This window comes from Mobula birostris, chromosome 29 (genome assembly GCF_030028105.1).
Source record: "Mobula birostris isolate sMobBir1 chromosome 29, sMobBir1.hap1, whole genome shotgun sequence".
NCBI classification, from domain to species: Eukaryota; Metazoa; Chordata; class Chondrichthyes; order Myliobatiformes; family Myliobatidae; genus Mobula; species Mobula birostris.
Window position 1 is genome coordinate 18,940,975 of NC_092398.1, and position 14,262 is coordinate 18,955,236.

A 14,262-nucleotide genomic window follows, 5' to 3' on the forward strand; every position below is an offset into this window, starting at 1 on the left:
CAAACTTTACAACTCCTCCCTTGGAGGGTCAGACACCCTGAGCCAATATGCTGGTCCTGGACTTATTTCATAATTTACATATTACTATTTAACTATTTATGGTTCTATTACTATTTATTATTTATGGGCAACTGTAACATAAACCAATTTCCCCCGGGATCAATAAAGTATGACTATGACTAAAGCACAGTGATTACCTGGAATTAACTGCCAGAGAGGTGATCGAGGTACGTACCGCTGCAACATTTAAGAGGTATTTGTATAGCCACACGGAGGGACAGAGCTTAGAATCTTATGGGCCAACCGCAGATATTTGGGACGAGCAGGGAGGATACTGAGGCTAGCATGCACCCAACTGGCCAAAGAGTTACTCTATGACTCTATGACATCCCGTGCCTTATGATTCCAAAATCCACTTTCATCCCCCTGTTATTGTGTACTCCTACGCACCAGGATTCAAGTGACCCAAGAATGTGGGATGAAACCTTAGCACTCGAGAGCGTAACGGGGAGAAACTGCAAGCACTACGCCGACAGCGATGGGGTCAGGTGGCGGAGATGTTCCTCAGCATCTCTACCACTTGCCCTCTGCGGTTGAACTTCTAAGTGAACGGCAGACATTTGTCATCCACAACTCGACAAACAGAGGAACTGAACCGGAACAGGATCAGACATTAGGGAATGCACCGAACTGGAAAGAGTACGGAGCAGATAAAATAGTATGGAGCAGACGTTCAGGGACTCGCGGGACTGTTATGCAGAAAGGTTGAGAAGGTTGGGGCTATTCATTGGAGGGTAGGACAATATATAGGGGCACACAGTCTTTCTCGCAGAGTAGGGGAATCACGAACTAGGAACAGAGGTTTAGGGTGTATATTTTTTCTGTTCTGTCTCCTTCTATCATATCTCCCAACTCCAGCAATCCCCTCCCTCACGTACTTCGATCTCCCCGTCATCCTTCAACGCCCCAGCAGTGGGGAAATCAGAACTAGAGGATATAGTTTAGGATGAGAGGGATCCTCTGTTCTGTATGACTTTCTAAGATAGGTGAGAGGTTTTGTTTTGGAGATCGTCCCACACTCCCCGTCCTTGCCCCTGCCCCGCCTCCTTCAAGCAGGCAAGATCACCACCCAAGGCGCAAGGCGAACATTCACCTCAGGCTCCAGACACGGGATCGGAGTAGAATGGGGATGTAACACAGCAAGTGAAGGTGGAGTTAGTGACAGTTCAGCTAGAGATAAACAGGATTGCAGTTTGAAAATAAACAGAAACGGAGAGAGGGGGAGGTGTCCACAGGTATCTGAGAAAGCTGCACAATTCCCCTGTAATTTAGAAGCAGAACATACGATAGATACAAATAGAAGCACTGATACATGTCATCTTGAATACAAAGAATGAAATAGATTTAGCTTAAAACACACAACTGCATCAGTTGAAATACAGAGGCGGTGCAGAGAGATAGTTACAAGCAGAGATACAGAGGCGGATTTACGCGCCCTACTGTTACATACAGAGATTTAGAAATGGATAGATACAAGATAGGAACATAGAAACAGGTACAGAATAGAATATAGCAAAAGCTGCCCTCCTCAGTTGCAACAGGGACTGAGGAGAAGCCAAATAGACATTAAAGAGAGAGGGGGAAAAAAGCTTTGAGTAAGAGGTTCGTGATTATATTTCAGCACAGACATAGACAGAGAAATAGAGAAATTACAAGGAGAAAAATCAATTTAATTGCAGAGTTCCATATAAAAAAATCAAAGCCAAAATAGGCATAAGTGTGTGTAAATAGTTTGAAGGAATTCAGAAGTTGAGGTAGACAAGAGAAGAGGATAAGAGACGCGATCCAGTGAGCGAGGTTCGAGTTGAAGAAACTGTAAACAATACAGACCACGGGTGAGACATCGCCAGGTTATCTTTGAGTTCTTGGGGGCCGTTAAGACTCGTGGAGGTGAAAATTTGACCTTGTATGCAGCGCAGAACTGGCGTTGCCCCGTCAGGAGTTCACTTTACAGCCCGCCCTTCCTTCTGGTCCATGACGCTCATCAGAATTTAACCTGGAGGCTATGGGTGAAAGAGGTCAGTGTTGTCCATTAAAAATTACAACCTTAGTTAAGGTTTTTTTTCACCCCCATTGCGTGAGATTAGATACTTCTGCCTGTACTTGGTATGCAAAGCTGAGCCGAATGCAGCAGAAAACAGGAGCAGCAAGAGGCCACTCGGCCCTTCAAACCTGCCCCACCAAATAATGTCACCTTGACTGATCTAACCCTGAGCTTAACTTCTCTACAGTGCAAGATCCTCGAGATCTCATTCTTCTCAATCTTTCAAAGAAAAAAATATCCTGTTTAAATAAGCCTTGTTGGATAGAGAATTGCGGCAATTCTCCGTCCTCTGAGAGAAATTCCTGAGCATCTGCATTCTAATGGGCTATCCCCGCTGAAAACCGTTACAGACTCTCCCGTTGCTGGAAAAATATTGATATCTACCCTGCCATTGCACGTCGGGATCTTACATGCTCCTGGAAAATCAGACCCCATTATTCCCAACTCCATCTGATTTACTTAGCCGCCCGTGATGGGACACCACTTTTATCCTAATGGATCTCTTTCCAATTGACTACAATGCCAATGCATGAATCTTAAACATGGGTGTCAGTCCTGTTTTGTGGGACTGGCCTTGCCAACGCTCGGTAAATTGTATCTAAGTCTAAACTCCAACGACCTTGAAACAAGGCAACAGATTATTTAGAGAGCCCACGCGGAACAGGCCCTTCCAGTCCTTGGAGTCGCAGTGCCCAGCAGCCCCAGACAACGCCCGATTTAACCCTAAACTAATCACGGGACAATTTAAACCCCCACGGTGTAAGACTTTCTTATCCTATGATCTTATATCATATAACCCTCTTTTGCGTTTCTTGAAACATATTTGTGGAAGCACAGTGAATTGTCCCTAAGTATATTGTAACAAACTGCAAAAAGCAAACAGTAAGCAAAGGGTGACCCATTCACCGGGGAAGCGAGAATGTCAACGTTAAGGTGACATGCAGATCAGCCAGTGACTTACAAAATGGTGGAGCAGGCTTGAGGAGTCGAGTAGCTTCTTGCTGCTCATGCACATCCAAGCCCAGCTGTCCACCGGGAGAGGGGCATAGTTAGGATAAGCCCTGTCCAATTTGCACAAACCTCCAACCTCACGTGTTTTTTTTTCTGTCTGTTTCCCTCAGGGAAGTTGGAAGACAAGAGGCAGATGAGGTCAGAGGTCAGATGAGCAAGCGACTAAGGAGGCCGGGGCTGAGGATGCAGCAGTCGGCCGTGGGAATGCCGCTGCTGGACGTGAGCAGCCAGAGAACTGGGGGAGAAACCACAATAAGGAATGAAATTAAAAAAAGAGAGGGGGCATTGGGGTCTTCTTTAACCATCCTGGGTCATATTGAACTAACTGCGCTGCCCATTTGGTCATATTTGCCCACACAGGTTACATGGGGGGAGGGGAGGGAAGTCTAGCTGAACTGGTACGATCTTGATACTACCACGCGTTGTTTACGTTATGCTTCAGTGAGGGGCGAAAGAAATAGTGGACGTGTTGAAAACCTGAAATAAAGCATAAAAAGCTGGAAATACCCGTGCGGCAAATTTTCAAATGATGACAAGACAGGGAGTGGGCTGCAAAGAGTGCAGAGATGTGAAATGTGGGGTAGGGAGGAAATTGGTGTAGTGCCAGAGGAAGTGAAAGAGGCGTGCACAATTACAACGTTTAAAAGACACGGACAGGTGCATGGATAAGAAAGGTTGAGGGGGATGTGAGCCAAGCACGGGCAAATATGATAACCTCGATCAGCCCCGTTACAGACAGGTTATGAAAGTTTAAGAGAGGGTGCAGAAGAGGCTCATCACGATGCTGCTTGTATTAGAGAGTATTAGCTACAAGATGAGGTTGGTCAAATGGGTTGTTTTCTCTAGAGTGTAGCAGGCTGGGAAGAGGGGAAGGGGTGGTGGCGAAACCTGATAGAATTCAATTAAATGATAAGAGGGTGGAGAGTCACGGAGTTTTGCCCTCGCAGGGACAGAAATGTTAATTGCTAGATGGCACAGCCTTCAAGTCCAAGAGGGAATGTTTGAAGGATATGCTGGTCATTGTTTTTTTAGTGGTAGGTGCCTACCTACTGCGATGGTGGTAGGAGCACACACGATTGTGACGTTTTCAGAGGCATTTAGAGAGGCACAAGAGCATGCAGGGGATGGGGTGATACAGACCACGTGCAGGCAATAGACTTAGTTTAACTTAGCATTATGGTCACCTCAGGCAACAGACTTAGTTTAATTAAGCATTATGGTCAACACGGGTATCCTGGTCCGAAAGCGTTTTTTCTGTGCTATACTGCTCTACAAGTAGGACCTTGAGCAAAATGGACGTTAGACCGAATGGCCTCTATTTCCCAGTTGTACAACTTTATGAAGAGCATTGGAAATGTAATTATAGGAGGGGCAGGGTTTCAACAAATGCAACCAGCAAGTTAGAAAAAGGAACGGGGGCAAGCGGCAAGGTGGCCCAGCGGCAGAGCCGCTGCCTCAAAGCTTGGCAACCCGGGTTCGATCCCGACATCGGCACGTGCGTGCGTGCGTGTGTGCGTGCGTGTGTGCGTGCGTGTGTGTGTGTGTGTGTGCGTGCGTGCGCGCGTGCGTGCGTGCGTGTGTGTGTGTGTGTGTGTGCGTGTGCATGTGCATGTGCACACATCATCCCTCAAACTTGATAAAATTGGATGGAACGGTGTACCCATTGACTGAAAGCTCGACAGAAGAACTAAAATTTATTCCAGGACTGTGTGGGTCGTTTTCACATCATTTCCCCATTGAAGAGAGCAGCATCGTGATTCTTAATTATGCCTGTCTATCAACTCTATCATTCTATTTTAATCAACACCTCCTTCCCGTCAACCTATTATCAGAAGCCAATCAACTTCCCAGATTTACCAGCTCCCGACCCCGGCCCATATTAGGGCCATTTATATATGGGTAAATTAACCTATGAATTCAGATCGTTTCCGGGTTGTGGGAAGAAATCGAAAGCTGCCGAGGGCGAAGAGCGGGGCTGCGGGGGGAGGAGGACCCATGTGGTCACGCGCAGAGACATCGCCGCCAGTCAGGATCGAACCGGAGTCGCTGGGTCTTCGAGGCACTTGGCTGCGAGTTCGAGGAAAGGGAAGATGGTCAAGTCTAGGATCGCGATGTGGGAAAGCAAACGTACTAGAAGACCACTCGGAGTGGTGTAGGAACTAGGGAGCCAGTAAGGGTGATGGGGAAATGTCTAGAGTTTCTGGGAAATCGCACAATGCTGTAAGACAGAGGAAAGCCATACATACTAAAACAGGAAGGCGCCGGAAACTGTGTTAATTTGTGAAGACGCACAAGGGGGACATTTTTGGAGCGGGAGGACTGGCGGGTAGAAAGGGGAAGGAGGTAAACATTCCCATAATGCATTTGCAAAGAGGATAGTTACTCAAAAATGCAACTGTACATGCGCAAGAGTGTGCAAACCCACGGCAATTTTATTATCAGACTTTGGTGTCCATGCACTGACCAGTACAAAAGTAGGAAATCCAGGAAACTAGCGCAGAACAGCAGCGAGGAGAGTAGGAGTTAGACAGGGACGCACGGGCGAAAGAGACCTTCCGACTGACAGCTGTGGTCAGGGTTCCAAATTGCACTGGTGAGAATCCCCCGTCTACCGGAGTGGGAGAGGAGGGAGGGGTCTGCTTTAAAGTGGGGTAGCATTGTTGGGCGACGCGTGGTCAAAGTTTCAACAACAAGCCAGCAATGCAGTCGCCCTTCTCTGACTGCGGTCTCGCGGCACTCGCGAGCGTGGCCCTTCGTCACACTGAATTCATAGCCCCACCTCACCCCCTCTCCCACACACACACGCACGCCTGGATTTTGTGGTGGAACCAGGGATCTGGAAGATGAGGGACAGCAGCTGAACATTCTGAGAGGAAATCTGAGGAACGCTGAGGAAGGAGAAAGGGAATAAGTTCCAAGAGTTCCTGGGATTGGTATTTTCAAACTGTTTTAGCGATGTCTTTGAGATGAACAAAAAGAATGGCGGCAGGTGATAAATGCTTCACACCATCCTCACCCTCACTCAGCCGTTGGCCTTACAACATCAGCTGTAATAGACTCGGGGAGAGTGGCCAGTGCGGGCAAACGAATATATTCCATTTTCTCACTGAACATCAACATTCAAAATAACACACCCAAAATACAGAAGGATTTGGCACGTCAGGCAGCATGTCCGGATGGAAGTAAACAGTCCCCGAGTTTTCTCAGCTCGAAACGTGGACTGCTTATTCCCCTCCATAGATACTGTCTGTCCCGCTGAGTTCCTTTAAAATTTTGTGTGGGTTGCTCTGGACATGCTGGTCAGCGTTCTACGTCAAGTACAGAGTAATTCTCGCTCTGTGCTGTTCCGTCACGGGGTCAGATACAGAGTGATGCTACCTCTATGATGTCATGTCACCCACTCCCGGGGTCAGACACAGAGTGAAGTTCCACACTGTCCCATCACACACTCTCAAGGTCAGACACAGTGACCTCCCCCCAACACTATCCCATCACGCACTCCCACCGTGCGGGGTCAGACGCAGAATGAATCTCGCTCTGCGCTTTCCCTCCACGTAGTCCCAGTGCACGGCGTTAGTCGCAGAGTAAAATTCCCTCTCCTGTATCCCGTCACGGGGCTCGGTACAGACCGAGGCTGTGTCTGACACCATGTTCCTTCTGCCTCACACTCCCAAAGTTAGACACAGAGTAAAACTCCTATGCTGGTTCATCACACATTCCCAGGTCACGGAATTAAGAATAGAATCAAACTCCCTCACTGCCCCGGGCATAAACCTCCGGAACAGGATAAAACTCTCTCTGTGTTACAGGTATTAGTTAACCCTGAGGTATGCCGAAGGCAACCAGTGTAAGGAATCGAACTGACTGTACAGACCCTCCCAGGATCCTGAAGAGCAAGCTCTGGACTTCCAGTGGGACTACGTTTTGGCGCAGGTGCATGATGGAAGGCCACTGCACTGTCATAGCCCAACTGACTTGGCAGCAATTCCCTTTTCCGGTGCAGGAAGGCGGGAGAACGGGGTTGACGGCAAATCTGCAAAAAGTGAATGGCGGAGCAGACTCTATGGGCCGATTAGCTAATATCTTATGAATATTGTAACCAGTTGTAAACTCGATCTGGTTTGTCTTGAACTAAGTCTAAAACTTTATCGACGTTTCCGGAACAGAAGCGAGCAACGGGGACATTCAGCGTGAGGGCACTGAGTAATGGAAGCACGGAGAATACAACATTTAGGGTATCGGCCCGCCGCGTCCCTGCCGACCTACCCACACCAACCAGATCTCCCCCACCCACCCACCCACCCCCCCACCCCCAACACACACACACCCGTTCAGCTCCCCAAGGTCCTACCCTTCGCCCACGGTGTAGGACGCATGATAACCTATCGACACGCACGCCTTTGACATGAGGGAAGGAAAGCTGATCACTGAGGGGGGGGGGGCGGAGGCGTTCTCAAGCAGAGAAAAAAATGTGCGAACTACATAATCGCACACAAACATACGCAGGCTTGCGCGACCAGACGTCAGGATGCAGCGAGAAAGCACTTGTACCCGCTGCGTCACGAAACTCGGATTGGCGGGCCTAAATGCGCGATGGAGACTCAGACAAGGAGATGGGGAAGGAGGAATCTAATGAATACCTTAAATAAACCGGACTTCTCCCACTCATTTTGTTAACTTGAACATCAGGGAGAAGATTTTTAAGAAGCAATAATATAAACAACAAAACGAAAATAAATCCCGAGTGCTCCCGGGAAACTCCTAAATTATATCTCCCTCCTGCTTTAGTCAAAGTAACCTGAGCAAGCCTCAAACGCATTGGTAATCCTTAAACGTTAGCACCTGTGGGAGGAGCGGTGCCTGTTCACGGTCCTCGGTTATGCGGCGTATGTCGTGTGAATTCATCTCCCTCAGAGCAAATTCAAAACCAAAAATCAACCAGTGAGTCTTCTAAGTTCAACCAAGACACGGTTGGCGCCGCGCAGGAGATCGAAGGCACGCTCCAGCCTCCAGAAGGTAACTTTACGTTATCCGACGAGGTCAGTCAGAGGGGAGCCTCCGAGGCCGGGGACCTTTATTCTTCAGTCTGTGCCTCATTTAGTACGGAGTAAATCTGTTGTATCCTCCACGATACAGACCGGCCTGCAATCAGACAATGAAACGCGCAGCTTAGTAATGGTTACCCAGACTTTATCAAACAGCACAGGACGGGCGCATCAACAGGCCCTTCGGCCCACTACATCTGTGCTGACTATGACACCAAATTAAGCTCTGCCTGCTCATGATCCGTATCCCTCTGTTCCCAGTCTCTTCATGTGCCTGCCTAAATGCCTCTTGAATTTTACAATTGCGTCTGCTTCCATCACCTCCCCAGGCATCTATCAAATGTGAAAAAAAAAAATAAATTTACCCTTCCCTTTCAATTTTACCCTTCCCACCTCAAAGCTCTACCATCTAGTATTTGACTTTTCTACCCTGATATGTAAATACTTTTACCATGTTCCTACTTACACTAACATCTCCTTTAAATTCTCCCCATAGACCTTTACACTCCGTATTTGGCATATCTATCCTTGAAGACAACTTCTGATTAATGTTTCTTATGACAAACAAGAGAAAATCTGCAGATGCTGGAAATCCAGGCAACAGGAACTCAGCAGGCCAGGCAGCATATATGGAAAGAGTACCGTTGACGTTTTGGGCCGAGATCCTTGGGCAGAATTAATGTTTATCATCATTTTGTGAATCTCTATTAGGTCATCTGTCAGCCTCCAACGCTCCAGAGAAAAGAAACTAAGCTCATTGAAACCTCATGGTGACTTTATTGAAACTTACCGAATGTTGAAAGGCCTCAATTGAGTGGACGTGGAGAGGATGTTTCCTATGATGGGGGAGTCTAAGACCAGGGGACACAGCCTCAGAATAGAGGGTTATCCTTTTAGAACGGAGATGAGGAGGAATTTCTTCAGCCAGAGAGAGGAGAATCTATAGAATTTGTTGCCACAGACGGCTGTGGAGGCTAAGTCATTGGCCATATTTAAGGCAGAGGTTGATAGGTGCTTGATTAGTCAGAGCATGAACAGATATGGGGAGAAGGCAGGAGATTATGGCTGAGAGGGAAAATGGATCAGCCATGATGAAATGCTGGAACAGATTCGATGGGCCAAATGCCCTAATTCTGCTTCTGTATCTTATGGTCATTGTCCAACCTCTCCTTAAAGTTAATATGCTCTAATCTAGTCAGCATCCTAGTGAACCTCTTCTGCACTTTCTCTAAAGCCTCCACGTCCTTCCTGTTCTGAAATGCATACAATTCTCAAGGTACAACCTAACCAATATTCTGGTCAGCTATAACATGGCTCCCTGACTGTTATATTCAATCAATGAAAGCAAGTGTAGGGACAATATAAGATTCATGTCCAAATTGTATTCTACCTTAGGAATGGAACAGAGAGGAACACCAGTTGCACTAGTATGGACTTGTCTCTGATTGTGTTTGATATTTATTTGCACTGATGTCTTGCTTTGCTCAGTCTTTTTCTTTATTACTTTATGTTTTGTGGTTGCCACATCAACATGCTTGTGATGCCATTTCAAGAAAGCATACCTCACCTTAACCTCGCCTTAGACTGTAAGATGTAGGAGCATAATTAGGCCTTTCAGCCCATGAATTCTGCTTCGCCATTCCATCATGGGTGACTTATCATCTCTCTCCAACCCATTTTTCTGCCTCCTCTTGGTAACCTTTGTCACCCTGATCAATCAAGAGCCCATCAACCTCCACTTTAAATATACCCTATGACCTGGCCTCAATAGCCATCTGTGGCAATGAAATTCATTCTCAGCCTTGTTCTAAAGGGTAATCCTTCTATTCTGGGGCTCTGCCCTCTGGTTCTAGACTCCCCGACCATATGAGCTCACCAACCACGGAGTCAAATTGCTACTCACCCCATCCCTAACACCACCCTCTCAAAATATCTCACCCTTTTGCCTAAATATTTATCCTTCATGATGTCTGTCTGAGCTGGTCCCCATTTGCCTGCATTTGGCCTCTACTCACTTAGGCTTTCGCTATCTGTGATATTGACATTGACATGGATCCTGCCTCTATGATTTGCGCTGGCTGCTCCTCTCAGACACCCACCATTCTCTGTGTGGTGAAAGTTACCTCCTGGGTTCCCTTTTAAAACACCCGCTTATTTCCTTAAAACTCTGCCCGCTAGCTTAGGAGGTACAGGAAGTACCTAATAATGTGGCCACTGTGTGAATGTACGTGGTCTTCTGCTGCTGTGGCCTATCCACTTCAAGATTTGATTTGTTGTGTATACATAGATGCTCTTCTGCACACCACTGTTGTAATGCATGGTTATTTGCGTTACTGTCACCTTCCTTGCACATTGAATCACTCTGGCCAATCTTCCTGTGACTCCTGTCATTAACAAGGCATTTTTGTCCGCAGAACTGCCACTTGGTGGATTTTTTCTTTGTTTGTTTGTTTGCTTTTTGCAGCATTCCAGAGACTGTTGTGCATGAAAATTCCAGGTCAGCAGTTTCTAAGATACTCAAATCACCCCATTTGGCACCAACAATCTTTCCATGATCAAAGTCACTTAGAACACATTTCTTCCCCCATTCTGATATTTGGTCTGAACAACAACTGAATCTCTTGAACACATCTGCATGCTTTCAAGTACTGAGCTGCTGCCATATAATTGGCTGATTAGTTATTTGCATTAACAAGCAGGTGTACAGTGGCCACTGATTGTTGAATTCCCTACTTTAATGATCAAGAACGATGACGGTGATGAAATGGAGAATTGAGGGGAGGTGGAGAAGCTCATGGATTGGTGTGAGAAGAACAACGTAAGCCTGAACGTCGAGATGACGAAGGAAATCTTCAGGAAGGTGCAGACGAACCATTCCTCTCTGTGAATACATGGCTGCTCTATAGAGAGAGCCAGCTGGTGGCGTAGTGGCATCAGCGCCAGACTTCGGAGCGAAGGCTCCCGAGTTCGAATCCAGCTGGCTCCCTTGCACGCTTTCCATCCATGCTGTGTTGAGCATCGAGCTAGCAACTCGGCCTCATAAAAATAAGAAAGCCTGCTAAAAGAAACACTGTCATGATGGTGTCCCGATAACTCCACTCAAAGTTAAGGGCTTTCTTCTTCGTCTTCTCTATAGAGAGAGTTAAGTGCACCAAGTTCCTGGGAGTTCACATCATGAATGACCTCACCTGGTCCCTTAATATCACCTCCCTGAACAAGAAGGCAGAGCTGCGTCTCCACTTCCCAAGAAGATTGAGACAAGCAAGGCCCCAATTCCCAAATTTAACTGCATTTTACTGGAGGACCTCTGAAAGCACCCTAACAAGTTGCATCTCCATCAGGTATGGCAGCAGTCGAACATCAGACCAGAAGTCCCTACAAAGGACTGTGAGAACAGCTGAGAGGATCCATCCATCAGGGACACTATCAGGAGCGCTGCATGCGCGGGGTCCTTAGTATTATTAAGGACCCCACCCATCCATCCAGCATCCTTTCTAACATCAGGCAAAAGTTTACAATGCATAAAAGTAAGAATGGTCAGTTTCTTCCCCCAGGCCATTCGGTTTCTGAACACCCTGCCGTATCGTATTCGAAGTGTCACTGGTTAATCTGTTCTGTACCTTACAATATTTAATATTAATGCACTCATTTGTTATTTATGTGTAATTCAATTGTAGACATTATCCTTACCTTCATACGTTATTGTGTTATGTGCGTTATGTGTACTACAGTGCTTTATATGCTGGTTTGAAGTAACATTGACTCGTTTCTGTCTACATGTATGTAGTTAACCACATCACGACTTCACTTGAATTTCTGCCCCTTGTAATTTTATAAACTTCTATAAGGCTAACTTCATGCACACCAGGGAGAAAAAAAAACCCTGCCTATCCAACCTCTTGTTACAACGATAAGGGATTCTGCAGGTGCTGCAAATCCAGAGTAACAGATGCAAAATGCTGGAAGGGCTCAGCAAATCAAGGAGCATCTGTGGAAAGGAATAAAGAGTCCACATTTATTCCTTTCCATCGATGGTGCCTAACCTGCTGAGATCCTCCAGTGTCTTGTGTATGTTACTCTTGTTATAACACAAGCCCCAGTCTCCCCATTAACTCAAAAAAGGGACATTTCTTGAATCCACATCCTCTCAAACCACCAGATTAAACCCTGCAACCTAAATAATTCCATATCTTAATTCATATAGCCCCAATTCCATTCAGGTTTGGGCACTCACCACTGTCCCGACACCATAAGTTGCGGCAGGTCCCAGGGCATGATGGTAGGGATCAGCTGCGGTGTACACTCTGCCGTACCTGAAATGTTCAAGCGAATTACCTCCAGTTATTTTAATTGCAAACAAATAGGATGGTGTGACAATGTCAGGGCCACCAATAAACCCTCCAAACCTACCTCTGTCAATGGGGAAATGTGGTGCCGTAGTTAGTTGCAGAATTTTCTAAAGTTGCCCATACTACTGAGTCCATAAGACCATAAAACAGAGGAACAGAAATGTATCATTCTGCCCAACGAGTCCGCTCCACCGTTCCACCACGGCTGATTTATCATTCCTACTCAACCCCATTCTCCTTCTTTTACCCCGTAACCTTTGATGCCTTTACTAATCAACCCTGCCTTTAATATACCGTATCACTTTGCCTCCCCAGCCACCTGTTGCAATGAATTCTACAGATTCACCATCCTCTGGCTAAAGAAATTCCCCCTTGTTTTTGTTCTAAAGGAATGTTCTTTTATTTTGAGGCTGTGCCCTCCAGACCTCGACTCCCCCACTACAGGAAACATCATGTCCACTCTACTTAGGTCTTTCAATATTCGATAGGTTTCAATGAGATCCTCCCTCATTCTCCTGAACTCCAGCAAGTACAGGCCTAGAGCCGTGAAATGCTCCTCATATATTAAACCTTTCATTTGCAGGATCATTCTCATGAACTTCCTCTAGATACTGTTCAATGCCAGTGCATCCTTTTCTTAGATAAGGGGTCCCAAACTGCTTATAATACTCCAACTGCCTGAAATTCCACACCATCAGAGTTCAAAGTTCAGTGTAAATTTATTATCGAAGTACATATATGTCACCATATACAACCTTGAGATGTATTTTCTTGCAGGCATTCTCAGTAGATCACATTGAAAGAAATACAATTAGTGGAAAACTGTCCACAAAGACTGACAAACAGACAATGTGCAAAAGAAGACAAACTACAAATACAAATAATAATAATAATAATACAACATAAACAAGCAAGAACAACTTACTTAAAATGCTTAGCCATTCCAAAAACACATAACATACAGAACTGAATAAGTGAAAAACACCAGAAATGTGCTGAATTAAAATTGAACTATTAAAATTGAAACATGAACAAGATATACTTTTTCCAATAGCAATATCTACAACTGGTGTCATTCCAAAGTCATTACACAATAGCACTAAACAATTAGAGCTACACAGCAATGTCTGTGTAAATCTTCAGAAAGCCACAATACTAAACACCACCAAAGTTCCTAGTAATTGAGAAATGAGTGTGCTTGGCTATGCCCATACCTCAGGTTTACCAGCTTGAGCTGAGAAAAAAAGTAATAAGTATAAAAATAATAATAATAACAAAGGAGATGGAGGGGGAGCAGGCAGAGAGAGCAGAGCACCCCTGTGGCCATTCCCATCAACAATAAGTATGCCATTTTGGATACTGTTGGTGGGGATGACCTACCAGGAACAAGTTGCAGTGGTCCTGTCTCTGGCACTGAGGTTGGACCCTCGACTCAGAAGGGGAAGAGGGAAGAGAGAACAGCGGTAGTGATAGGGGATTCTATAGTCAGGGGGGCAGATAGGAGATTCTGTGGGGGAGATCGGGAGTCTCGGCTGGTATGTTGCCTCCCTGGTGCCGGGGTCTGGGACATCTCAGATCGGGTGCAGGTTATTCTTGAGAGGGAGGGCAAGACCAGATGTTGTGGTCCATGTAGGGACCAACGACGTGGGTAGGAAGAGTGAGGGGGTCCTGCGTAGTGAGTTCAGGGAGTTAGGTGCGAAGCTGAAGGCAGGACCTCCAAGGTAACAATCTCAGGATTGCTACCTGTGCTACG

The 14,262-nt window shown here is 46.2% G+C and overlaps 1 protein-coding gene and 1 long non-coding RNA gene across 4 annotated transcripts in view; one reads left to right on the plus strand and one right to left on the minus strand.

Moving 5' to 3' along the window:
- LOC140190214 (uncharacterized) overlaps positions 1-3,510 on the plus strand; it is an 80,911-nt gene extending 77,401 nt beyond the window's left edge. The window contains exon 4 of the long non-coding RNA XR_011883555.1: positions 3,226-3,510. This is a non-coding gene — a long non-coding RNA (uncharacterized lncRNA). The remainder of the gene's footprint in view (positions 1-3,225) is intronic.
- Positions 1,381-14,262, minus strand: part of LOC140190213 (RNA binding protein fox-1 homolog 3-like) — a 43,144-nt gene continuing 30,262 nt past the window's right edge. For 2 of the 3 annotated variants that reach the window (XM_072246763.1, XM_072246762.1), the window contains 2 exons: positions 12,395-12,473; positions 7,423-8,257 (listed from right to left, as the gene is read on the minus strand). In XM_072246763.1, coding sequence (XP_072102864.1) covers positions 8,209-8,257; positions 12,395-12,473 — 128 coding nt within the window. In that variant the 3' untranslated portion in view covers positions 7,423-8,208. Of the gene's footprint in view, positions 2,064-7,422; positions 8,258-12,394; positions 12,474-14,262 lie in introns of those variants that run through there. The other variant, XR_011883554.1, reaches the window with a different exon arrangement.